Source organism: Harmonia axyridis, chromosome 3 (genome assembly GCF_914767665.1).
Source record: "Harmonia axyridis chromosome 3, icHarAxyr1.1, whole genome shotgun sequence".
Taxonomy (NCBI): domain Eukaryota; kingdom Metazoa; phylum Arthropoda; class Insecta; order Coleoptera; family Coccinellidae; genus Harmonia; species Harmonia axyridis.
The window spans coordinates 33,072,307-33,096,882 of record NC_059503.1 but is presented as its reverse complement, the minus strand read 5'-3'; the positions used below and the strand labels follow the sequence as shown (position 1 = coordinate 33,096,882).

Here is a 24,576-nt window from a genome sequence, read left to right as displayed (position 1 = left end):
ATAATGGTTACGAGTGAACCAGAGTAAGTTTCCGAAAACGCGGAATCATCAAGTTTCTCGTTTCACCATTTGGTAAAAACGCAAATGCTAACACAACGCACAAAGCGTATGTTGTATGTTCTGTGGCACAAAGTTAACTTTGTGCGTTGTGTTAGGTTAGGTTAATGCAGAACGCAGATCTTCAACTCGGGTTCGTAAACTGTGAATGTGAAATATAAATATTGTTGCTGGTTCATATGCATATAAGGTAAGGTATGGTTATTATGTTATTTAATATATATTATCTATCACTCAATTAGTTTCTGAATACATAACCACAGAACACCTGTGTGTTCTGTGACATAACCTTCTTTTTTTTTCATTTTGGGTTAGTCATATATTTTCTCGCACTTATTCATTGCAATATTATTGTGACTTTATATGTTTACGTGTTTGATGAAGTTCGCAAATCGATTTCGAAGTTACATTTTACTTTGCATAACTTAGTAAGACAAGATCAGGTGATAAAAAATTCTATCACTACCTATTTGATTTTCTTGTAGAGTGATAGTTTTACTTGACATAACTAAGTAAGATCACCATCATGGCAAGAAAGTATTCAGCAAATTTTTATAAGAAAGTGAAAATCCAGACGGACATGAGCCTGAGTTATCCGAATATTCCACCCTCTGCTTCTTTTTCTTCGATAGTTGAGAATGAGATCAGGAATGAAGATGATGTTGAAATGCACATGCCGGAATTGCAAAACCCAGTGCATGAGTTGAATGAGATGGAAAATATTGAGTTAATTAAGGAAGGAAAAGGTGGACACATTTCTGAATATTCATTCCCAATATTAGATTCTCTTCAAACAAAAACTAGCCATATTGATAACAAGAAAGTTGATAAAGAGGAAGATATTAAGTCTAAGTTGAAATTGTGGTCAATTAAATATAATATAAGTCACGTTGCTCTAAGTGATTTATTGAAGATATTAAAAAGTTCAAAAGCCCAGTTAGATGAACTTCCGAATGATGCTCGTACTATTTTATCAACAAAGCGAACCATTGATGTAAGAAATATTGATCCAGGCTCTTATTGCCACGTTGGTATTAAAAAAATCAGAATGAATAAAAAATATCAGGATTCTGAATCATCAGAACAAGACAAAGAGGATAGTCTATCACCAGAAGCATCTAAAATTATGATGCCTACCCTCAAAAGAAGAGAGGAAAAAACATCTGGTAAGATTTTTGTTTCTATTTTTTGTTTTATTTTGGGGACAAATCCCTGTTATCTGAAATTACCCGGTAAGTGAGAAAAGTAGTTCTGATTATTTTCAATTTTTTTTGCCATTAAATAATATAGCTGCACTCCTACACTGAGTCGCTCTACTTTCATATGTATATTACAGTTTCTATATCTGATTTTGGTATTTCTTCAGTGGCCCCTTCAGATGATGATTTAGGATTTGAGTCATACGTAGGCTCTGATAATGCAGGTGAAGCATCTAAAATTGTGATGTCTACCCTTAAAAGAAGGGATAAAGAAAGCGCTGGTGAGATTTTTATTTTTTTCTGATTCATTTTGAGGAAAAATTATCCCTGTTATCTGAAATAACTCTGTTAGTGAGAAAAGTAGTTCTAATTCTTTAAAATTTTTCTTGTAATTAAATAATATTGCTGCACTCCTGCATTGAGTCGCTGTACTTTCATCAAAGTATGCATGTTACAGTTTTCAATATCTGATTTTGGTATTTTTCAGTGTACCCTTATTCAGATGATGATTTAGGGATTGAGTCAAACGTCCCAGGATTTGATAATGCAGGTGAGAAAAAAAATTCAATTACTACCTCTATGAATAGCTTGTAGAAAATAGCTTTGTCGTCATGCTCGAAAAATCGCGCGTGTTTTAAAGACCTTAATGTCCACTTATACTTTAATGTACTGTTTTCAAAGTTCTTAATAAAACCAACTGTTTAGGAAATCCACTTAGAATTGTCCCAGGAAATCCAGACAGAAATGAGGCAGAATGTACAGCAACAGAGATCGAAGGGAGCTACTACAATAGACAGTATTACTTGAAAGGTGATTGCTTTATTCGTTATAGTGAGAAATTTAATTATTTTTTTGCTTTGCAGATGAGCAGTTTAAGCGGCAAGTACTGCGAAATCTGTCCATTTTAAATTTTAAACTGGATCAGTTGGCTGATGATATAGGTAGATTAGCGCTTAAAGAAAATACTGTAACAACAAACCTTCCTCCATCAGTATTTTCAAAATTCAATTTTCCATTAGCAACTGAGGAAGAACTGCACAATTTTGAGAGTCACTTGGCAGACAGAGAGAAGTACCAGCAAGTGGTGAGTATAGAGAATTCAACAATTACCGTCTTATTTGTTGGCTCAAGGCTCCCCTGCGGTAAAGATGTATATACCTATCTATTTAATTTTCAGCAATTGGAATTACAGTAGAACCTCGATCATCCGGCCTAATGGAGGGGAAACGGTTCCCGGATAATTGAAAAACACGGACAATCGAAATTCCTCAAAATACGCAAAACAACTATGAAAATTAGAGAAATGTATGGGGTACAATTATTTATTAAGCAACAAAATGAATAGAATCATAATATCATATAAAAATATACAAATGAAAAACAAATCATTGCATTGGTACCTATAATATATCGAATGTATATATTTTAGTTGAAAACGTATGTAATTTTTGTCTGTCTTTTTTTATTATTCATCTTGAGACAAATGTGAGCCCGAATTTTCCTCAAGTGGAGGACATCAATATAATCCGTATCATTTTCCTGCTCTAAATACTGCATCAGACCATTTGCAAATCTCAACGCGTCTTCGGCAGAAACAGTGTTTCTATAATTCTGTGGTTATTCCATTCATTCTTCCACATCTTGTAGAAGAAAATCGTGCGGGAATATATCTGAAACGCACAGTTTTCATGGTTATATTTTATTATTATATGTTGGTACTCCGAACTTTCCGCCACGGTTTTATCTATCGATTCATCAATTTGCCTTAAAGAAATCAGTTCACCCAACCAACATTTTTCAATGTAAAAATCACTAAAATATATTTATGGAAATATTTCAATAATTTCAATAAAAATGCAATGAATTAGAGAAAATAATGTATAATACTCGTACAGAAGGCTCATTCTACCACTCGTCCATTCAAAAACTCGCCACTTCGTGGCTAGTTTTTGAATTTTCAACTTGTGCAAGAATATCAATGCCTTCTGCACTTGTATTATGAATAACTATTTCCTGCGTGGAAAATTCTTCAAAACTTTAATCGTCTGTATCCATACAGTGGTTAGGTTGGAAAAATTTTGATGCGATTTCTGAATCATCCAGTATCTGATAACCGGGTTCATTTAAATCCGAATTTAGCCATTCCTCAACATCATCGACTAACACATTTTCGAATTATACCAAATTATTACTATGGCGCATGCGTAATGAATTGAATCCCGGATAATCGAGTGGATGTCTGCTCGTGGGAACGGATGAGTGAAAATGTCGACGAGCACGGATTACAGAGTAAAACGGATAATAGGAGAACGGATAATCGAGGTTTTACTGTATCAAGAATTGGTGGTGGTACCACCAAAATTATGGTACGACGTTTAATGGAGAAGCTTATAAGCAGTCAACTTGGTGTTGAGTACAGTTGGATAGGATTTAAGAAAAAAAAGAACTTCTCAGTTTTACTCATATCCAAAGTACTCATAGGTGAGATTTTTATGGACTTCAAAAGAAATTAAATATGCAGGGCAGTAGAGATATGGTTTAAAATTTGATCAATCTTTAAGTACAGATATAAAGTATCTAAAAAATTGCAACAATGTTTTTTTGGTGCACTGTCTAAGCAGTATGTCTAATTCAGTGTTTTAAAAAATTAGGAAAGCCCTAACTGCAAACCAAAACAAGCCTTTCATCTTTTTCAAGACTGTCATAGAAGTAGAAAATAAAAAATATTATTTTTTGCAGATGCTGTATTGGCTGTGCATAAAAATTCAAATGCAGCGGAAGTGGAAGCATCAGCCAAACAATGGCTGGTTAAGTGTAAGGAGCGATGCACCAAAGAAAAATAATTTATATTATTATAAGAATATTATTTTTTTGGAAAAATGTTAGATTTTATTCTTTTATTTCATGTTGTTTTTGAAGAATCAGTATTATGTTTTTTTTTCAATGTATATTTTATTTTTTTATTTTATGTTATGGTTTTGAAAAATCAGTTTTATGTTTTTTTTTCAATATATATTTTACTTTTGTATTTATTATTATTTATTAATTAAACCAAAATTCTGGAGCACATTCAATGAACGTTCATAGAATGTGCTCTCAATTCAAATCTTAACCTTCATAGAATATTTCTAGAATGTATGAGAAATATTTCACGAATCTTCTGTAAATATACTTAGAATGTTCTCAAGAATATTCCTAGAATGTATGAAAAATATTTCACGAATCTTCCGTAAATGTACATGGAAAGTTCTCAAGAATATTCTGGGAACATTTATAGAATATGAAACTCAGTCCACTTTTAATGTCCATAGAATGTACCCAGAATATATTAAGTGTGTTTTGGTAATATTCTTGGAATATTTAAACATTCCAACCAGAGCTTCTATGAATATAATATGAATGTTCTTGTGCTATCTGGGACCCTGTATAATATATGAATGTGTTTTTTGAAAATGAAATGTACCTAATTGCCTTTCAACATATACAAACATAAGAAAAACTCTAAATACCTATATTAAGACATTTTGCATAATAAATAAGCTTATAACTCATAACTATATTGTATTTCCAAAATTCTCAGATTCGTGCATGTGCTGAGATTCAACCAAACCAAAGCATGTACCTACCTATTTTCAAACCAATCCTTAATTTCTAAATTGTTGGTTCAAAGCTGAATACGATCTACAAGTTGGAATGCCCGGTTTAATCTCCCTTATAAAGATATATTTATTTTTTCTTTAGCAGCCTCCAATTTTCATTCAAAATTTAATATGTATTGTCCCGAATATGAAATAAAACTAAATTGTACTATATTGTTATTCTATCAGAATAAACCTATCTCAATGAATCCGTTTCCTGATTTTTATTTAATTTATTGTAATCTAATCTCACTGCTATCCATGACCTCATAGTGTAGGTGTAGATAGTACAGGGTGTCCCAAATTCGATCTTCACTGCATCTCGAAAAAATTTTCAAGGGCCCCCAATCTCCTTTTTCGAAGAGATACCAGAAAGCAGATCATATCTTGATTCGTTCTAGACTTCTAGAGTTCCAGGGCCAGTGGCGGTCCTTTCAATATTTTTTAGTCTTGCGAGATTAGAAAGTGGCGCCCCTCCAAATATGAAGCCATAGACCTAATATCAAAGATATTAGGTCATAAATGTTGGTGTAATAAATTTCAAATCGTAGAAAAATTCGTTTGAAGTTTGAGTTGTGAAGGGTGGCTCAGCTTTCCATAGTTCGAGTAAAATGTGATGTGAATTACACATGAGAAATAATAGCAATAAATATTAGGTTTGATAACTTTTATTTCTTTCAAACAATTCAAATTGCACTTTTCTGGCTTTAGGGCTTGCGAATTTTTTTATCAGTTCACAATAATTTGGATATTGTACAATTGATGTCTAAGAACTTTTATTGGCTCTGCTGCTTGAAGATCCTTGAATAATGGATTCAGGCTTACAAGTTCTTCAAACAATTCATATCAGTACAGGCTTTCTTCAACAAGGATATTTCTGGAATTATTTTTATGTCGTATAAAAAAGGCCAAGTATTATTGCATTATGACAATTGTTGAAAACGTGTAGGTAGCCAATGTGTTCACAATTGCATCTATCATCGGGTAAAAAACGTTCATTTCAGTTGGTGTTTCATCCACTGCTTCGTATTCAAATAAACGTTTCTCTCTTCGCAATCGGACTGATTTAAAAAATCGATCTATTGCGGCCTCAGACACTATTTTTTAACTGTGATTGGAGCTGAGGAAAAGCTACGATACTGTTTCACGAATTCCGAACAGTTTTTCAGTATTTGCGATGCATTTGGTAAATCCATAGTTTCAGACTGCATAGCTTCATTTGAAACAATATATCATACCATGACACCATTGTAGGTATGAAGTCAAATTGTTCCATGTTCTGAATTAGAGACAATGCCTCTGATACTGCAACTGAGTCATTTGTTTCTTCGTAAAGATTTTGAAGGGCAACAGGGCCGTATCTAGGGCGTCGCAAAGGTGGTACTTGCCACAGGCGCAAGGTACTTTTTGTACGAATGACATTTACTCGATATTTTATAGCGCTTTATCAAATCCGTTTGTTATAAATGTTTCCTATTAATACAACCGTCTTATTTTCACCTTTACGAAAAAAAGTCAAATAAGCTTTGTTGTTGAGAATGTTATTACGAATCGAAATGCATAAAAAATATAGGGTGTTCCATTGAAAGAAATATCATTTTATGATATATTATAACAACGTGACTGTCAATTTTTTGTTTGTTTTCGGCATCGAGGATACCACTGAAAATGCTACTAGTTTGCCCATTTAACCGACATCGTAGCATCAATAATAACGGAGTTGGCAATGGTGCCGACTTAATTTAGAACATCCTGTAGATGATCACAGTTGTGACAAATTAGCGACAAGAAAAAGTTTAGAGTCTCATCATTTTCTCTCTGTCAGAATGTGGTTAAATAGCTAGAGAAAAAACCAGCAGACAAATTGATGATGAGCTTGGGATTAAAAAAATTGCTAAAACGAGTCGATCCAGGGCAATGCAGTGAATACCTGAATTTTTTTCAATTGCTTATATTCATATCAACCACCGTTTATGTCTCCTGACGAAAATCGCAAAATCGGCATCTCCATGTGTCCAAAATTTCTCCACTCAAATAAAAATTATTATATTCCATAAAATTCGGATGGCACGCCAATGAAAATTCTAGCATTTTGCAGCCAATTTCACACCTGTGAATTTGATGCTTTTTATCCTCAGAATATATATTGATATATATTTTATATAGTCTACTGATAAAAATCATAAAAAATATCTTCAGTTCAGAAGTTGAGTTGAAAAATTCATATATTCAAAAAACCTTGACATGTAATCAATCACTCTCTGATCAGAGATTTGATTAGCAATTACTCTAACTCTGTGCTTTGGTTCCGATCATAGACGATGGAGATGCGGAACAGGGTGTCTCGATCGGTTTATTGTTGGGGTGTAGTCTAAATAAATAGTTTCTTTTTATACTAGAGAACTCAATTAATACCAATTAGTTCTAGTGCAAATTATGTTCGGAAAGTTATCGTGTGTTTGATATATAATCTTCTAAAAGAAAATTTTCTGAAAATGGATTACTACCGTAGTTTTATGCATCACTTTTGGAGTGAACATATTTGGTTGCCTCCAAATACGACATGGTCCGATATATCACCGGAATCTAGTGAACATATAAATCATACGAATTCTAAACATCTATTCTTCCCAATGCCCATGGCATTCGGGATGTTGTTTATTCGATATATATTAGAGAAGTAATGTCAGAACTTCGAGGTTATGTTTTAATTTACCTTATTTTGCTTTTACTGTTTTTAGATATTGGTTTGCTCCAGTAGGAAGATCATTAGGAATTAAACACACTAGGCCCAAAAAGGCCCCCTCAATTCCTGCTTTAGAAAGTGCTTATATCACTTCTAAAAAATGGAAACACAAACAAGTAAATACATATTTTACTGTTGCTTCCTGTTTCCTGCTTTTGAAGGAAATTTAATTAGTATTGACAAAACCTGCCTTTTATTATTTGCACTAGAATTCTTAATGAAAATGAGTATTTTGAAGAAAAGGTCTTTATTTTTCACATTCATTACGTTTATAGATACAAGGACTGGCAAAACAATTGGATATGTCTGAAAGACAGGTAGAGAGATGGCTTAGGTTAAGAAAAGGTCAGAATAAACCTTCTACTCTCACTAAGTTTTGTGAGAATGCTTGGAGATGTACATACTACATTTTCAGTTTCTTCTATGGAATATATATTCTATGGGATAAGCCATGGTTGTGGAACATAAATGAGTGCTGGTAAGTTTTAGATTGAATGTACTGCATAATTTGCTCTGAACACTGCTATATCATTGATTGTTGATTCAATCATAACATGTTCATTGAAATAATTGTCCAACTTCTTTTCATTCAAGTCACTCAATAGCATACAGTTATCAAATTAAACCCCCCATTTAATAATATGACATCAATTGCATATATTAATGAAATCAAATAATTCCTATAAAGAAATATTTGTTTCCATTTGAAATGGTGAAACAATATAGAATGTGAATTCTTTTTTTGTTTTAATTTGTTCGTTAATGCTATTTCTTTTTCTAATAGCAAAAATAAAAAATATTCATATATTTAATTCTTCAAAAACATTTCAATTGATGAGCTGAAATTCCATTCCACTGAAAACTGCATTGTGGTTATTTTAGAAATAGTTGTTTCTACTTTTTTTTCTTATTTGAAATTCTGACATTTTTCTTTGTTTGAAATATCCGTAAATTTCCTTTTCACATGGCCTTTTATATGCTAATTTGTTCATCTGCAACATTAACTACATTTATGTCAAAGTCATAAATATACTTGAAATCAATGGTGTTTTTGACTATTTACATTTATAGGAATGTGTTAATTGATTCCTCCAAACAACTTGGAATTGTAATTTGTTCATACATATACATTACCAAGGCTCTCATCAGAATTTCTCTCGATACAGTTTCTTGGGTGTATTAAATTTTTACAAAAGATTCATTCAACCTCTTCTGTCTAGAAATAATCTCACAAACTATGATGGCTAATCTATATGTTTATAAAGTGCGGTTCACATGAAATAGTTGAGCCAGATTTTTTTGTCAGTATGAATTTTTTCCAAAAAGACCCTGACATGTTAATTTTTATTTGGGATGAGGGAGGAGACATCCTTTGCTGTCAATTCGAGGGTATATGATCATCCCCTTTAGCAGGGTGACAACCTCATCAAGAATCTTATATTGCAATGGAGGTTGAGTGACACATAATATTGAAGATTTTGCAATTCTTTTCTTATGAAAAGAAAAATTTCTGTAAGGCGTTTCTTCTGGTGTAAAAAACTTGATAGAAGTGATTAAAGTAGAGCATGCCATGGCTGAGTTTCTGAACAAATTTTTACTAATGCGATGTTCTAATTGTCTATCAATAATTTCTAAACAGTAATGGTTTCATATTTTCTTACATTATGAAAAATATGTGCAGTTTGGTTTTGTTGAATATTTGTTATCCTAACTGTCTAGACTTATGTGAGATCTCAGGAGCTTGGAGCTTCTGCCAATAAGGGGAAACAGTGGTTTCCTGAAAAGGCTTTATTATTGTGTTTCATTGCCACTTTTGGGCACAGCACTGTTAATTTTTGTTGTTATAATTGATCCTCTGATCACATCTGTGTGCTCCAAAAAATGAAAATTAATTTATTGCCTAAAAGGAAATTATAAACAATTTCTACATCTCAGTAATTAGGATGTCTTCAGAAACTCATTTAATTCTCTTCATCCATCACTTCCAACGAATTTTTTACAACAAAATAAACAGCAAACAGAAGTTGCTTAGCATATCAATGGATAGAAATGGCCCTGCATTTTCCGGAAAAAATCATATTAATTCAGATATTTTGTGATAAGAATGGAAAAATAAACCATGTGTGAATTTTTCATCTCTGTCCCTTTTTTTTTGTTTATTATATATATGACAAGTTCAGTGTTTAGAATTGAAAAACTAAAAGAAAGTTGGAAAATTATCATTAATTATTATTAATGATTGACAAGAGCAGCAGTCAATCCATTTGACTGGGAAATTATTGATGTTTTGTGTGAGATTTAAGTGTAAGCCTAATTCAATGAGAACAATAAAATATTCAAAATAAATATGTATCTTATGTTACACTACGAAGTGTTCTGAGATTCTCAAATTTGGTGCTCACTGAAAGCATCTCCAGAACTATAAGACTTAGAGAAAAAAATCTTCCAGACCCCAATCTCTTTTTTCGAAATAATAAGATACCACAAAGTAGATCATAGAGATCTTGACTCTTTCTCAATTTACAGGGCGTTTTTGAAAAATGACCGTTTCAAATATAGCGCTATATCTTGGTTTCTGTTCGAGATATTCGAAAAATTTTTAAATGAATTACCGTTTTATAGATTTAGAGGAAAGTTGGTGTTTCTTAAATGGGACACCCTATATTTTTCAACGCAGTTTTTTAGCCGCCGATTTGTCGAAAAGCATCTCGTTATCGGTTTTTCAAAAATGTCATTCATTTCGAAGATACCAAGTTTTTCGACTTCATTTTTTGATGGGACACCTGTCCTATATAAATATTTTATATTTATTTAGAAATTTCATTCATAATGTGTCCATTGTATAATTGAATATATATAGTCATATATAGTGTGTCCCATTTACAAATTACCAACTCTCTATATCTCTAAAACGGTAATAAAATTCTTATTAAATGGGACACCCAATTATTACTTTATTACAATTGAACAATGGACATAAAATGAATTAAAACTCGAAATAAATAAAAAATGTTCAAATATGTACATTATTGGTGTCCCGTAAAAACAGTCGAAAAACTCAATATCTTTGAAACGGATGACATATTTGAAAAACCGGGAACGACAAATCTGCGGCTAATGAACTGCCTTGAAAAACCTCCTCTATACAGGGTGTTTCCTAAACATGCGGCAAAAATTCAGGGGGTTGTTCCTTGGACTATTTTAAGCATGTTTTGTCCTTGGATGATTTTTGAAAAACCTCTTTGTTTCGAAGATACAGGGCGAACAACATTTTTCATATTTTTAAAATTAATAATAGTTTAAATAAAAATGCGTACCGCACTGTGTTCACTAAGTAGGTACAATTTATTTTTAAATTTGTTTAACAACATTCCAATTACTAAAAACGGCCAGTTTTTTAACTAAAAATTGATAAGTGCAGATGGTAAAGGAATACAGATTAAACACGGTTTTCATTTGAATTCGTTTGCTGGGTGTAACTTAATAAGAAATGATCCTGGTGTTTTTGAAAGGGTTCGGCAGTCAATGAGGAGAAGATTGGATGCTTGTATGCTGGCTAGAGGTGGTCATTTTCAACAGTTTTTGTAGGTTGAGTTGAATTTTCATGTAATTTTTCATAATAAAATGTTATTATCTGAAATTTTGTTTCCCCTATATCTTCGAAACAAATAGGTTTTTCAAAAATCATCAAAGGACAAAATATTCTTAGAATAGTCCAAGGAACAACCCCCTGAATTTTTGCCGCATGTTTAGGAAACACCCTGTATATCTGAAACGGTAATTAATTTTTATGATCTATTGTGAGTATCATATAAAGCATTAAATTTACTGAAGAAGAGAGGTTTTAGGATTATTTGAATATCTTGAACAGAAACCAAGATCTAGTGAAATATTTGAAACGGTAATTTTTCAGAAGCTTCCTGTAACTCGAGAACGAATCAAGTTATCTATAATCTGCTGTCAATGAACATCGAATTTGGGACACCCTGTACGGATTGAATTGTTAAGATATGAGAGCTGAAGGATCCCTGGTCGATATGGCCGTTTGCATGAGCAATATAGTACAGTTGTTATTATTTTAATATGATCAAATTCCATAGTATGACTTTAGCTCATATTTTGAGTACTTTTATCAAGCCTTGATCCATATAGTTCATTAATACTTTCAAATAAATCATCTTTTAATTATAGTAATCTCTATAATCTCGAAAGGTATCACATTGAACTTTGAGTTCCGCTTCTGAACAATGATTCAAAACGTGTCTGTTATCTATAGACCTCAAAATGAATGTTGATAATCAAATTAGTTCTTGAAGACAAAGAATTGCTATGTAACAATTAAAGTCCTGTGATAAGCCGTGAAGATTCAATAACGCGATGTAATTAAATTAATTCTCTAAAATTGATTTCTATTGTGAATATCATCTGCGATAATAGATAAATATTATGAACGTTTACAATCAAAAAGTAACTATCAAGTGAATGTTAACATGCTTTAATTAGCGGGTCCCAAAAAGCGAAAAGATTTGCCCCCTCACAATCTGGGAAACATTGTATGGTATATTTTTCTTCAATCGCTAAATAACGATATTAATGAAAATTTTACGAAACTGGGTAATAGCCTTCGAATCTTTATCTATTGTGGTTTCCAATGTTCAACAGAAAGCTGACTCGAGTCGTATTTATCATCACGAATTCTCGATAAATATGATAACTGCCAATGTGTTTACCAAATCGTACATGAATTATATCCGTGACATATCCATTAAATTTTCTCCATCTAAATATCTTCAGCTAGAAAATTTACGTGTTTATGTATAGGGTGTCCCAAATCAATAATGCGATGCGGTTTTTGTTACACCGTGCTACTTTTTGATGAAATCAAAGAAACCACAAACATAAGCATTCAGCTTGACATTCTTATTTTATCTGTTATTTGAATGCAAAATTTCGTCGCAATCGGATTCTTGGTTTTGAAATTATAAGCAAATTCTCTGACAGTTCCAACAACCAATCAAATTTTGTGTCAAATGAAACAATTTCACCCAATCATGTCAACATTACACTGATAATTGCACTCAGTGCAATTATGAATCACTATAACAGGATTAAGTTCGACGACTTCATTCCAAATAAATTTCACAGTCACGTTTTGGCAATGCATATGTTCAAATTATAACAAAGTATAAGTGCACTAATCAAAGAAAAATTCCCAGAAATACAACATACAGTCACAAATGTATTCGAATGATTTATAACCGTTATTCATAGGCCTGATGAAGGAGCTAAATGCTCAGAAACGTTGCCATTGAATAAATTGTATACAACTGTTCCTTGTGACTGATATTCCTTACCATTGAATACAGTCACAAATATATTTGGGGAATATTTATGAATTTTTGCCCACCATGTACATTAAATGTAGTTATGTACATTAAATGTAGTTATTGCAGTTCCAAACTTTCGTTAATCTTCAGACATCTGAACTTTGAAGAGTTATCAAATACTGCGGCGATATGTCATTTTGTGCATATCTAAAACAAATGTAGCTTAATATTTCCATTAATATGAAACTTGCCTTCAAATAGGAATTTTACAATTTAGGTATAGGAACATATCTTTTGTCCATTTTCTTTCAATACACCTTATGATATGCAGGTCACTTCATTTGAAAAACTCACTTTTTATCATTTTAATATGTCTCGTTGAAGCCTTTGATTTCGAAGGACCCTGTATGATTAAGGATGTGTTTCATTACACGTAAATGATACATGGAATATTGGTAATCCATACCCGAAATTTCAGTTTTCTAAGGATTCCATGAAGTGATGAATGTTTAATTGAAGCTATTATTATTATTATTAAACATAGATTAAAGTTTAGGCAATGCCTATAAACTCACAGAAAAATAAATGTTTGTACAAAAAAAAAAAAAAATGAATCAATTAATCGAAATCCGCTAGAGATAGGAACAAGGAAGTTAATTCATAAATAATCAAGAGGATACGGTTAACCGAAAAAAGTAATAATTCACAGGGTATCCTATTCGAAATATCGAAGTTGTTAGAACTTTTTGAAATAAGTGGCAACACTGCAACAATGAAAATATTTTAGTACGATAGAGAAGTAATTCCTACCCAAGAAACCAATTTTCCGATAAAATCGTTCCTCCCGTTCTCCGTAAAAGTCTAGGGTACCATCGATCTTGGCCCACTCTGTATATAGGCCTATTTGTGATATGTACTTTGAAATATATCTTAACAAAGTTTAGCTGAATGGAATTTACTCAAACACAGTTGTATCCCGTTCCGTCGTCGAAAGGTTAATGATTATTAATATTTCAATAAAATTAATTCAATAATGATTTTTCTGATCATTTCTAAACTATGGATTCGGTTGAGATTGAATTTTATTTGAAATTTCATGTTGATCACAACACCAGATTATCGAAAGAACAAAACTCAATATTTCAATTACAATAGATCTCATCCAGTTGAGATTTTGCTTGTAGATCTGTAATAACAATTTCAAGAATGTCCAATATTTGCGTAATATCAGTTCCGTAATATGTAACATAAATCACTCGAATGTGCATGCCAAATACCAGGTGGATCATATCATATCATCAGAACACATCTAGATAAAAAATCGACAAGAGTGATATCATAATAAATAATATATCATACAATGGACTAGTTTTCATTTTTTTGTTAAGGATTAATTCTAAAAATTTAAGTAAAATGAAACAAAAATGTGGAAGAATCATTGAAATATCTCTAGAAATGAAAAAGTTATGGGACTTTGAAGTTGCGCTTGGAAGAATAATTTCATAGTACGTGCAAGTGCCGTGACGTCACAAACTAGACGACTGGTATTCGCAGAGTGCTTACGAATTCATTGGTGTACAATCACTTGTGCCGTTCGTGTCGTGTTTTGTTCGTTACACGATGGCTGAAATAACTTACTATATACATACATATAAATTACTTTTTTCTCTTTTTACTTTTTACTCCTCACATAAATATGTTTACCATTGATAGACTTCAACAACCAGTACTCAACTACAAACTGTTCATGAAACGTTTTTTAAATAAATCATCGGTATAAGTTGAACCATGATGAAGCAAACTCAAAAGTAGATACTTACTTGAAAAGTTTAACTCCTTTTATTTCAGCACTGACATAAGATGGATTTGAAGAAAAAAACTCCATCACTGCGAATATATCTATTTTAGGCAAATTGTCACTTTGTCCTTTCACGAAGCCTTCTTCCATTATGGTGACATAAAAACAAAACTCGAGTTAAAACTACACTGTACAACTACAAACGGCTCGAGAGCCTTGGCGCGGCTAAGTATTTAAACGTAATTTATGGTGTAGCGATCACAGGCAAGTGCCATGACGTCACAGACCAAAGACGTTCCGCGCTAAAATACGTAAATTTAGATAATCTATTTCTCAGTCATTTATTGATGGATTTTCAAAATGTTTTCACTGATTTATCAGTTTTGCTCTATATTTTAATTCTATCTTGTCAAATATAGTATTATCAACATCACTAAACTAGTCCATTTATACAATAGTTCTGTGATCTCCAATAGGCGTATGACAGAAGTCAGTGTTCTCGATTTTTTTCAAATTTCATGATAGTTTTCAAAATATACTTTTCTCTAATTCTGTGGTTATTCCGTTCATTCTTCCACATCTTGTAGAACAAAATCGTGCGAGAATATATCAGAAACGCACAGTTTTCATGGTTATATTTCATTATTATATGTTGGTACTCCGAACTTTCCGCCACGGCTTTATCTGTCAATTCATCAATTGGCCTTAAATAAATCAGTTCTGCCAACCAACATTTTTCAATGCAAAAATTACTAAATGATATTTATGGAAATAATTCATTAATTTCAATAAAAATGCAACGAATTAGAGAAAATAATGTATAATACTCGTACAGAAGGCTCATTCTACCACTCGTTCATTCGAAAACTCGCCACTTCGTGGCTCGTTTTCAAATTTTGAACTCGTGGAAGAATATCAATGCCTTCTGCACTTGTATTATAAAAAACTATTTTCAAATTCGATTTCATTTTTAAACTTTGGAATTTATGGTCGGGTTAGAAGGAACATCGGTGTGTAGAAAATTATTTTGATTCCAAATTTAATGCAATGACCAATTTATTGGAGGGTGGATGAACGGATTTTTCTAATTAGATATTGAGATCTTTAGATTTCTAAACAATTGAAAGTTATTCGTTGAACGATCCCAAAGTTTTATTTTGAATATAATCGACCAAAACTGTTTGGTTTGAAGAAATTAGGGAGAAATGAACGCAGTTTTTAATACATGAACATGCTTCACGACCTAACGTGATGATATCTATACAAGGACAAAAACTTTAACTTAGGTATGAATCTAGTTCGTTCAAATATAATTTGACCATGCCATAGATAAAAAAGCAAATGATCCCGAAAAACTAAATGGGAGTTATAAAATTAATCTTGAATGACATCGTGTGTAACGGTCAAAATAATTATAAACCAAGGCCATTTGGATATCGTAATCGGTTATACTTGGTTATTACCTTTTCGTATATATCGTTTGCCAAATTTATTAACGATCTTTGAGTTTTTTCGGTAACCACATTAATTTGACATTGGGTTTTTTTCAAATGGAAACCTTAGTTCACCTTAAAAATTCAACAATTGAATCAACACTTCTGTACGGTACTCAAGCCTGAAATGTCACCCACATCTACTGTCTAACTAAAATTGATTTCCGAAGTTCAAGAAAGATATCATTTTGTATTTTAAAACTTCTAAACATTCTTTTTGAACGATTAGTTATTTAGATATCGTTCACTATATGTATACAGGGTGTTCCTAAATCGGAGGTACAAAGGAAAATGAGATTCGTTAGATAATTTCAAGAAAAAAGTCTATTAGCATACGCCCGCAAAAGCTTTGTCTTCGAGATACAAGGTGTATCTTGTAGTCTCACTTTTTTATGATGATTATGTTCGCTACAAAATGTGTAAATAAGTACCAAAACTTATAATTAATTTATTCATCTCAGACTTTTCAGAAAATTACTAGACAAATGTTTAAAAATTATTTTTTCTTAATCGGTAGCAGATACGAGAAAACTAAAATGAACCAAAAAGTGTATTAATAGACCAAAGTTTCATTCCACATTTTTCTGAACTACCAATGGCCCACAAAAAAAAGTGCTGGAGAAAAGAAGCGGGTACTGTCCCAGAAAAAATATCAGCCTGTAGATTGCATTCAAAATCATCATATTACATAATGACAACTTTAAATTAAAATATCTTTGACAAATTCAAGTTACATATCTTGTGAATGGATGGTGATATGAGGAAAAAACTTGAAAATCAATCAAACTTTCACACCTTGCATCTTGAAAACAAAGCGTTTGCCTATGTTTATACGATGTTTTTTTTTCCTAAAATGATTCGAGGAATCTGTCATTTTCTTTTGTACCTCCAATTTAGGAACACCCTGTATATTTTTTTCCGTATCGTTTTTATCAATCGTACAAGAATACATTTGAAACACGATTACCCCCGAAATGAAATTTTTCAGGGTAGGTTCGAATCTCGAATAAGTTGTGAATGAGTAAAATCCTACTAAGAGTTCCGTTCAAAATTTTGTTTTTCTGAGATTTTCAAAATTTTGGATTTTGTAGTAAGGAGTTCCATTTGTATTTTTAGGTGTTGTTCGTGAAATGAGAAACGCAGGAAGATTGAGCAGTTCTTTGTTATTATTTGATTATAGAAAAATAATACAATAAAAACATAAAATTGTACATGCGAGAATTTTGTATCAAACTGCTAAAACGAAACTTTTTACTCAAGTTGTAAACATAAAATACAATTCTCTGGATTGTTTATACAGAATGTGGCGGGAATATCTGTACATACTGTTATCAGAGGTAGAGTAGGACTAGGGAAGTGCAGATTGACTACAAAAAATTAATTTCTGCCTTTCCTCAGAAAGCTACAGGGTGAGTTTTAATATTCATTGAAATAATGAAATCATCATCAGAACTAAGCTGATCGACGGAATTTATTGAAACTTGGGATGTTATTGATACATGCCGAGGTCGAGTCAGAGAGATATTAATTATTTCAATATTCCAGGACCAGACTCATTATTCCTCAGTTGAAGTGTTCAGGTTGAAAATATCACTTTGTATTTTGAATTTAACGTAATTGTTTGATTTCCAAAGAAAGCCTAAAGTCATATTCAATAAGCATTATCACTCAAAGCTGTCTCATCTATCAATTGATCTTTTTTTATGAAGTTTTTAAAATTGGAGTTCGAAAAATTTTATTTATTCAGGATTGAGGTATCTCGTGTGAGTCGTGAATGAATATAAAGAGTAAAAATGCTCGGCTATGAACTACCAGGCGTGGCAGTCAATCTAATAATTTGCAGCCTAGTAAAACAAATAACTATAATTTAAATAATATAATAACTAATAAATGCAATACATATTATCTTCCAGGAAGAAATGAAACAAATGTTGTTTTCAATATACATAATAACAATTTCAAGTTATTTTTAGTTATCAAGAAAAGTGGAAATCTTGAAATCGATAACAATACTAATGATAATATATGGACGAAAAATAATTTTGTTTTTGTATAACCAAATTCATAGTTCAGAATCAGTATACGTAGGAATTATGAAATTGCAAGCCAAGCAATTTTTTTTTTGCATTCTGTCCGAAAATAGCCTATTTCTTATTGAAAATAATCAAAAAAACATATTTTTGATGTATTGGAAAAAAATTATTTTGTAATTTATTGCATTTATTCTGTTATAATCGGTTCATTTTATTTTATCTGCGTGTCCCAATGTCTTTCATTTGAACTAAGAATTATTTTCCGTTTAAAATTTCCTATATATTTCCGAATAAATTTATTCGAAAATATATAGGAAATTTTAAACGGAAAATAATTCTTAGTTCAAATATATAGGAAATAATTCGTACCCACTTGAGCGGGTACATGCAACTTAAAAATAATATACTAGTGATTATTGTTACAGATAATTTTTAACCTTTAACATTTGAATTTTAAATAAATAAGCAATCTTCAAAATATTAGAACTAAATTCTGTTTATTGATGAAATTCAGTTTAGAGGGTTTTTGCAGGGTATTTCAAATAAAGTTCATTCTCGCATTGAAGACATTTAAATTAAGAAAATGATGGCTGTGCATTCTATTCATCTTATGAATTCCCCGTTTGAATGTGTTCAGAATCGTTTCATGTTGTTATGACATTGGCTTAATTTTACCCCTTGGGAGAATCAGTCAAAACAGCTATTTATTTAAGCATATTCGAGAAGTGTTGATCTCTTATTTCTCTGGAAATAAACAAATGGAATTTTATTCCAAATATGAATATAGTCATCATTAATTATTTAATGGTTTCTTCTATAATTTCAAATTTATTTCGAAGTGAATAAACATTTCCCACTTGAGATGGACCTGTCAAGTTTGTACAGGATGTCCCAAATTCTATGCTCACTGAAAGTATCTCGAGAACTATAAGACGAGATATTAAAAAATTTCTAAAACGTTTTTTTCAGGAAATTTTTTGGGTTATATGATACTTGTAACAGATCATAGGAATTAATTTCCGTTTTGAAGATATAGTAGAGCAAAGTTGGTGTTCCTTAAATAGGGCACCCTGTATTCTTCTACACAGTTTTTTTTTGTCCACAGATTTGTCAAAAGCATCACGTTATCGGTTTTTCAAAAATGTTATCCGTCTCAAAGATATCGAGTTTTTTGACTTCATTGTTTTGATGAGACACCTCATATATAAATATTTTTCATTTATTTTGAGATTTAATTCATTTTGTGTTTTTTCAGTATTAATTATGGTTTACATTTTACGCATAAAACATCTTAGAAATTGAAAACCGTTTTAGAGATAGAGGAGAGTTGGTGTTTTTCGAATGGGACACCCTACATAAGACATGATTAAAATTATGCAATGGACACAAAATGGATTAGATAGAAATAAATGAAACGGTAAAGGTATCCAATCAAAAAAGTGTCTGTTATCCGCTTCAAAGATACATATTGATTTTTTTGACTCCATTTTTTTAATAGGACACCTTATATTTGTATAAATATTTTCCATTCATTTCAAGATTTAATTAATTTTGTATATTTATATAGTTATACATAGGTTGTTTTATTATAAATTCAGAGATATAGAGGAGTGTTGGTGTTTTTTAAATAGGACACCCTATAGGAATGGATTGATATTTTGCAATGAACACAAAATGAATTAAATCTCCAAATGAATGAAAAATATCAATATATAGGGCGTCCCATCAGAAAATTAAGACGAAAATCTCAATATTATCAAAACGCATGACATTTTTGAAAAACCAATAGCGGGATACTTTTCAACAAATTTGCTTTAAAAATGTAGGGTGTCCATTTGAAAGACACCTGCTGTGTTCCATATCTCTAAAACGGCAATTGATTTCTATGATATGTTATGAATATCATATGAACCATAAAAACTACTGTAAAAACGTTATAGTTTTTTTTTTATTATCTCGAACAGAAACCAAGATATACGGAAAATATTTGAAACAATTATTTTTCAAAAACGCCCTGCAACTCGAAAACGAATCAAGAAATCTATGATCTGCTTTCTGATATCTTATTATTCCGAAAAACTCGGATGTCCTGATTATTTTTTTTTCTGAGTATTATAGTTTTAGAGATGCTTCCAGTGAGCATCGAATCTGGGACACCCTGTACTCACATTTGACCGACGTCTGTATAATATCTCACAATAAATTAGCACACATCATCACTAATCTACATCTGCACATTTCTTCGACTCCAAATTGTTTCCTGATTTTGGTTTCTTCCTCCAAGTTTCATCGTCGCTTTCCTTCTTCAAGGGGGGGAAACTTAGCCTGTACTCTTCCCTCGGGGTTGCATCCATGGTCCGCGGCCTCGATCTTCTTCTGAAATTAGTGGATCTGAAGTCAACCCCCGTCCTCCCGAGTTCCTGTACCCGCGAGCTGGAACGGACAATCGTGTTCAGCTCCTCTCTGTCGGGCGGCTCCCTGAACGCGATCAAACGTTTGTCTGGGTCCACCACGATGGGTTTTCGCGTCAAGTGGGATTTTTCCCCAAGATGTTCCACCGGATTTTGGTCTTCCGCGTTTTTCTTCCTCTTGATGAAGAACGATTTGGCTCTTCTCAACATGACGTTCGTCTGGATTTGCAAAGGTTTGTGCGCCGCCGATCAGATTCGGTTTTAATTATCCCGAGATTAGATAAGATAGTTTTATCGCTTTTCGTTTCTTGATGCTGCCATTGGCGTGAAAAAGCGTTCGAAGAAGCTGCATTTCCTTCTTCGGTTTGTTTGCGCTGTAGATAAGAGATGAGCCTATCTCTTGCTATGTTTGGAGATGGTCTCCAACTTTACTTTTCGAGCATTGCAATATATAATCATTTCCAAATAATGAAATTGGTTCTAAATGAGATTTTATTATTAAGGGGGAAATATGTTTTGGACATTTTTTTCATAAACCACATGGAAACAATTTTCATAGTAAATACATACAGAAGAAATTTATTTCATAATTTTTTTGTAAGCCAACCTATCTGCCAAAGAATACATCTCATTCTAATTGGGCTAAATATACTGTTCGTTGATCATATTGAAAAAATCCCACTTATCACTCAATCTTGATATAATCATACACCGAAAAATTATGGAAACTAACAAAATCTCAACGTCTGTAGTTCATTTTATCTCGAACCCTTTAACAAATTTTATTTCATTATTTTTTTCAAATTGAATTTCGGTCCAGATGCCTCATTTACACCTTTGTTATATACAGGGCTTAAAAATGAAAAGTAAGATTTTATTCCGAATCCCTGTGCAGTGATTCGTTGACAGACAGTCTGTTTACTTTTCCTCTTTGTTCATTATGATATATTGATTTTGAGAAAAATTACAGCCCTTCTATGGTACAGTTGTTGAACAAGAAATTAATGTTTTGAATTGCAAATTTCTTGTCAATTTGAATTGATACACCAAACCAAAATAGTACATAAATTCAATTAGTACATAAATTCAATGAAAAAGTTAATTGTATTGATGAATTCAGTTATCATTTTTCTAAAGATGAACAGAAACATTAATGCAATGAAAAGTCTTTCATGATATTGATGAAATTGTTTTCATTGAATCAAAAAAAGACGATACAACCATAATGGCATGCCATGTAGATCCCACAACAGCAACAAAACTTGTACAAGATCATCTTAATAGGGTAGAATCTTGGGCCAGCAAATGGAAAATTAAAATGAATGAAATAAAATCAAAAAAGGTAGACTTCACTTTGAGGAAAGAAGGATGCCCGCCAATTCACCTGAATGGCAAAGCAATACCAGAAGCAGAAACGGCCAAGTATCTAGGTTTCCACTTAGATACCAGACTTACTTGGAAAGAGCACATCAAAAAGAAAAGGAAACAAGTTGAACTCAAAATCAAGGAAAGTCAAAACTGTCTCTAGAAAATAAAATTCTTTTATACAAAACAATTATAACTCCAATTTGGACGTACGGAATTGAAATTTGGGGATGCGCGAGCAAGTCAAATATAGCTATCATCCAAAGGTGCCAGCCTAAGATACTGCGTATGATAGCCAACGCACCATGGTATGTTACCAATCAAACACTTCATGAAGATCTGAAAATACCCTCTGTTCAGGATGTCATAAAAACAAGAAGTAGTAAATATCAGTCTAAACTGGAAGTACACACAAATATCCTTTTACAACCTTTAACACAAGTCAACGAAACAAGAAGACTGCAAAGGAAATGGCCAACTGACCTGATGGACTACTAAGAGATTCTCCTAATGGAGAGAATATCTTCACGACATGTTTTATTTTATTTTCTTAAAATTAGCTCATAGAATGTATTCTGATTGCTGATAAATAAACTCTTACAAAAAAAAAAAAAAATTGAATCAAAAAACAACTTCCATCAAACAAATGAAATATTCATCATTACAATTTACGGTTCATTATTCGGTTGTAATTTGTGTCATTAATGTATTACCATTCATTCAAATTTTCCGGAATATTTAAAATACGACAACAGCTTCCTTCATACAAGGGAATCAATTCCGCAAATCTGCGGGATGAAAATTATCAATCCCGCGGATCCGCAAGAATGCGGGATTGTTAACAATACATCAACTCTTTGTACTCAACCTATTAAACATGGTCATAAAAAGGTCTTATGCTATTAAAAACATAGTATAGTATAAAAGCGTTCACTTCATGGCAACAGATGTCAAGTTTTTCCGCGGGTAAACTCGAAAAATCTGCCGCTGTCCAGTACCGTATCTAGGGCGTGGCAAAGGTGGCACTTGCCACGGGCGCAAGGCCCACAGGGGCACCCGAAAATATCAAAAGAAAAAAATATTGGAGCTTCAGGCGAAATAATTCGAAAGATCACAATTCGGTTTTCATGTTATACCTATACGCCTCGCAACGAGCGATGCCGAGAAATCTGGAAACATTTAAAATATTGCTAGCCTTCCATAGAATTTGCGCAAAATGATCTCAAGATCAACAAAACTTTAATTTAAGGGAAGAAATAATATAAATATGGCTTTGTTCAAGCTTGCCGTAATCTAGTCATAAATATATCTGCTCAGCGTCGGTATGTTCAAAGGTGCCGCATTCAGATCATAAATATTAGGGTCGAGCTTCGACATGTGTTATTACCCATATTTTAACGATTTTTTTGCGCTTTATCAAACTTGTCGGTATTTCTTCGACAAACGGTACCAACAAAAAAAAAACAACAATTATAAACTTTTCACAAATTGAAAACTAACTACTTTTCGGGAGCCATCTTTAGGGGGCTACAGCTAAGGAGATGGAGGCGCAAAAAAAAAGTTTATATGAAAAACCCACCCTATTTTTTGACAAGTAATTTCTCCCTGAATTTTTTAGCAACTATATCATATACCCCGTATAATATTGGTTATTATTTTAAAACTTCAACGAAAGCATATGACTCAAATTATGAATAAAAAAATATTATAAGAAAATATAATGGGTGAAAAAAAAATCATCGAAAATGGGGGGCGCTGTCTAACATATTGCCACAGGCGCAATTGTACCTAGATACGGCTCTGCCGCTGTCTCACAGTTTTTCCAACCATTATTCAAAATTGAGCGTTTGTGATTGATGGAAATTAAGTCGAGGGTCCGAGTTGTATACTGCTTCCAAGTATCCCTATTCCGTCTGCATTCAAAAAGGGTCATTTCATGTTTTAATAACTGGTCAAGAGTTGTTCATACTCGTGCTCTTACAGCCATAGAAGAATGATTCTGGTACTCATGCAGTGCGAATACTATGATTCGATTCCTTTTCTAAATTCAAAAGCATTGGTTCACGTCGCGTTGCTAGATTAGATTAAGCTACTTTATCCTCATCAGCATATATGAAATGGTCTTCGGTTTGGGATTGTGTTTTGTCTTCAAAAAACGTCTCTATTTGCAGCCTATCAGTTAAACTCTTAATTAATGTTGATTTGCTATGAAGTACAAATGTATCTTCTTGGCCATTTGTCGAAATTGACTGTTATTCCAGATATTCGCCTGGGTTTTTTAAATACGGTACCATACTTGTCATTAATGAACGACTCTCTTTCATCCTAGAAAATAAACCTTTCATCATTTCTCTACTCAATGTCGAGTTATAATGAGTTTCCAATTTGCTGATCATGAATCGTAGTGAAGTTTCAGCACTAACTAGTGTTGCATCTTCGTCCGTAACTTATGAGTGGTTTATTGCTTTCTGGGACGTTTCAAAAGAAATTTGCGCTTTTAATGTCATAT

The 24,576-nt window shown here is 32.3% G+C and overlaps 2 protein-coding genes and 3 long non-coding RNA genes across 5 annotated transcripts in view; 4 read left to right on the top strand and 1 right to left on the bottom strand.

The window, feature by feature from the left end:
* The first annotated feature begins 261 nt into the window (after positions 1–261).
* Positions 262–1,039, top strand: LOC123676151. The gene is made up of 2 exons (XR_006746857.1): positions 262–485; positions 543–1,039. It is a non-coding gene; the product is annotated as an uncharacterized LOC123676151 (long non-coding RNA).
* Positions 1,040–1,101: 62 nt separating this feature from the next.
* LOC123675265 lies at positions 1,102–2,451 on the top strand. The gene is made up of 6 exons (XM_045610610.1): positions 1,102–1,223; positions 1,394–1,537; positions 1,744–1,806; positions 1,962–2,066; positions 2,120–2,340; positions 2,434–2,451. Exons 1-6 carry the CDS (start codon positions 1,106–1,108, stop codon positions 2,449–2,451), a joined length of 669 nt encoding a protein of 222 aa, XP_045466566.1. The 5' UTR covers positions 1,102–1,105.
* A 1,142-nt stretch (positions 2,452–3,593) lies between these two features.
* On the top strand, positions 3,594–4,123 carry LOC123674950. The gene is made up of 2 exons (XR_006746725.1): positions 3,594–3,737; positions 3,996–4,123. It is a non-coding gene; the product is annotated as an uncharacterized LOC123674950 (long non-coding RNA).
* A 1,423-nt stretch (positions 4,124–5,546) lies between these two features.
* Positions 5,547–7,049, bottom strand: LOC123675902. Its single transcript, XR_006746828.1, has 2 exons — positions 6,825–7,049; positions 5,547–5,771 (listed from the first exon to the last, which is right to left on the bottom strand). It is a non-coding gene; the product is annotated as an uncharacterized LOC123675902 (long non-coding RNA).
* Positions 7,050–7,190: 141 nt separating this feature from the next.
* LOC123675900 (ceramide synthase 6) overlaps positions 7,191–24,576 on the top strand; it is a 38,814-nt gene continuing 21,428 nt past the window's right edge. Inside the window, exons 1-3 of the mRNA XM_045611461.1 lie at positions 7,191–7,574; positions 7,636–7,756; positions 7,916–8,118. Coding sequence (XP_045467417.1) covers positions 7,390–7,574; positions 7,636–7,756; positions 7,916–8,118 — 509 coding nt within the window. The 5' untranslated portion in view covers positions 7,191–7,389. The remainder of the gene's footprint in view (positions 7,575–7,635; positions 7,757–7,915; positions 8,119–24,576) is intronic.

Excerpts from the sequence above, each read along its gene's own strand:
- LOC123675265 (XM_045610610.1), top strand. The coding sequence starts at position 1,106 with ATGAATAAAAAATATCAGGATTCTGAATCATCAGAACAAGACAAAGAG. Across the intron at positions 1,538-1,743 it reads AAGGGATAAAGAAAGCGCTG|TGTACCCTTATTCAGATGAT; the intron begins GTGAGATTTTTA and ends GGTATTTTTCAG. Across the intron at positions 2,067-2,119 it reads TAGACAGTATTACTTGAAAG|ATGAGCAGTTTAAGCGGCAA; the intron begins GTGATTGCTTTA and ends TTTGCTTTGCAG.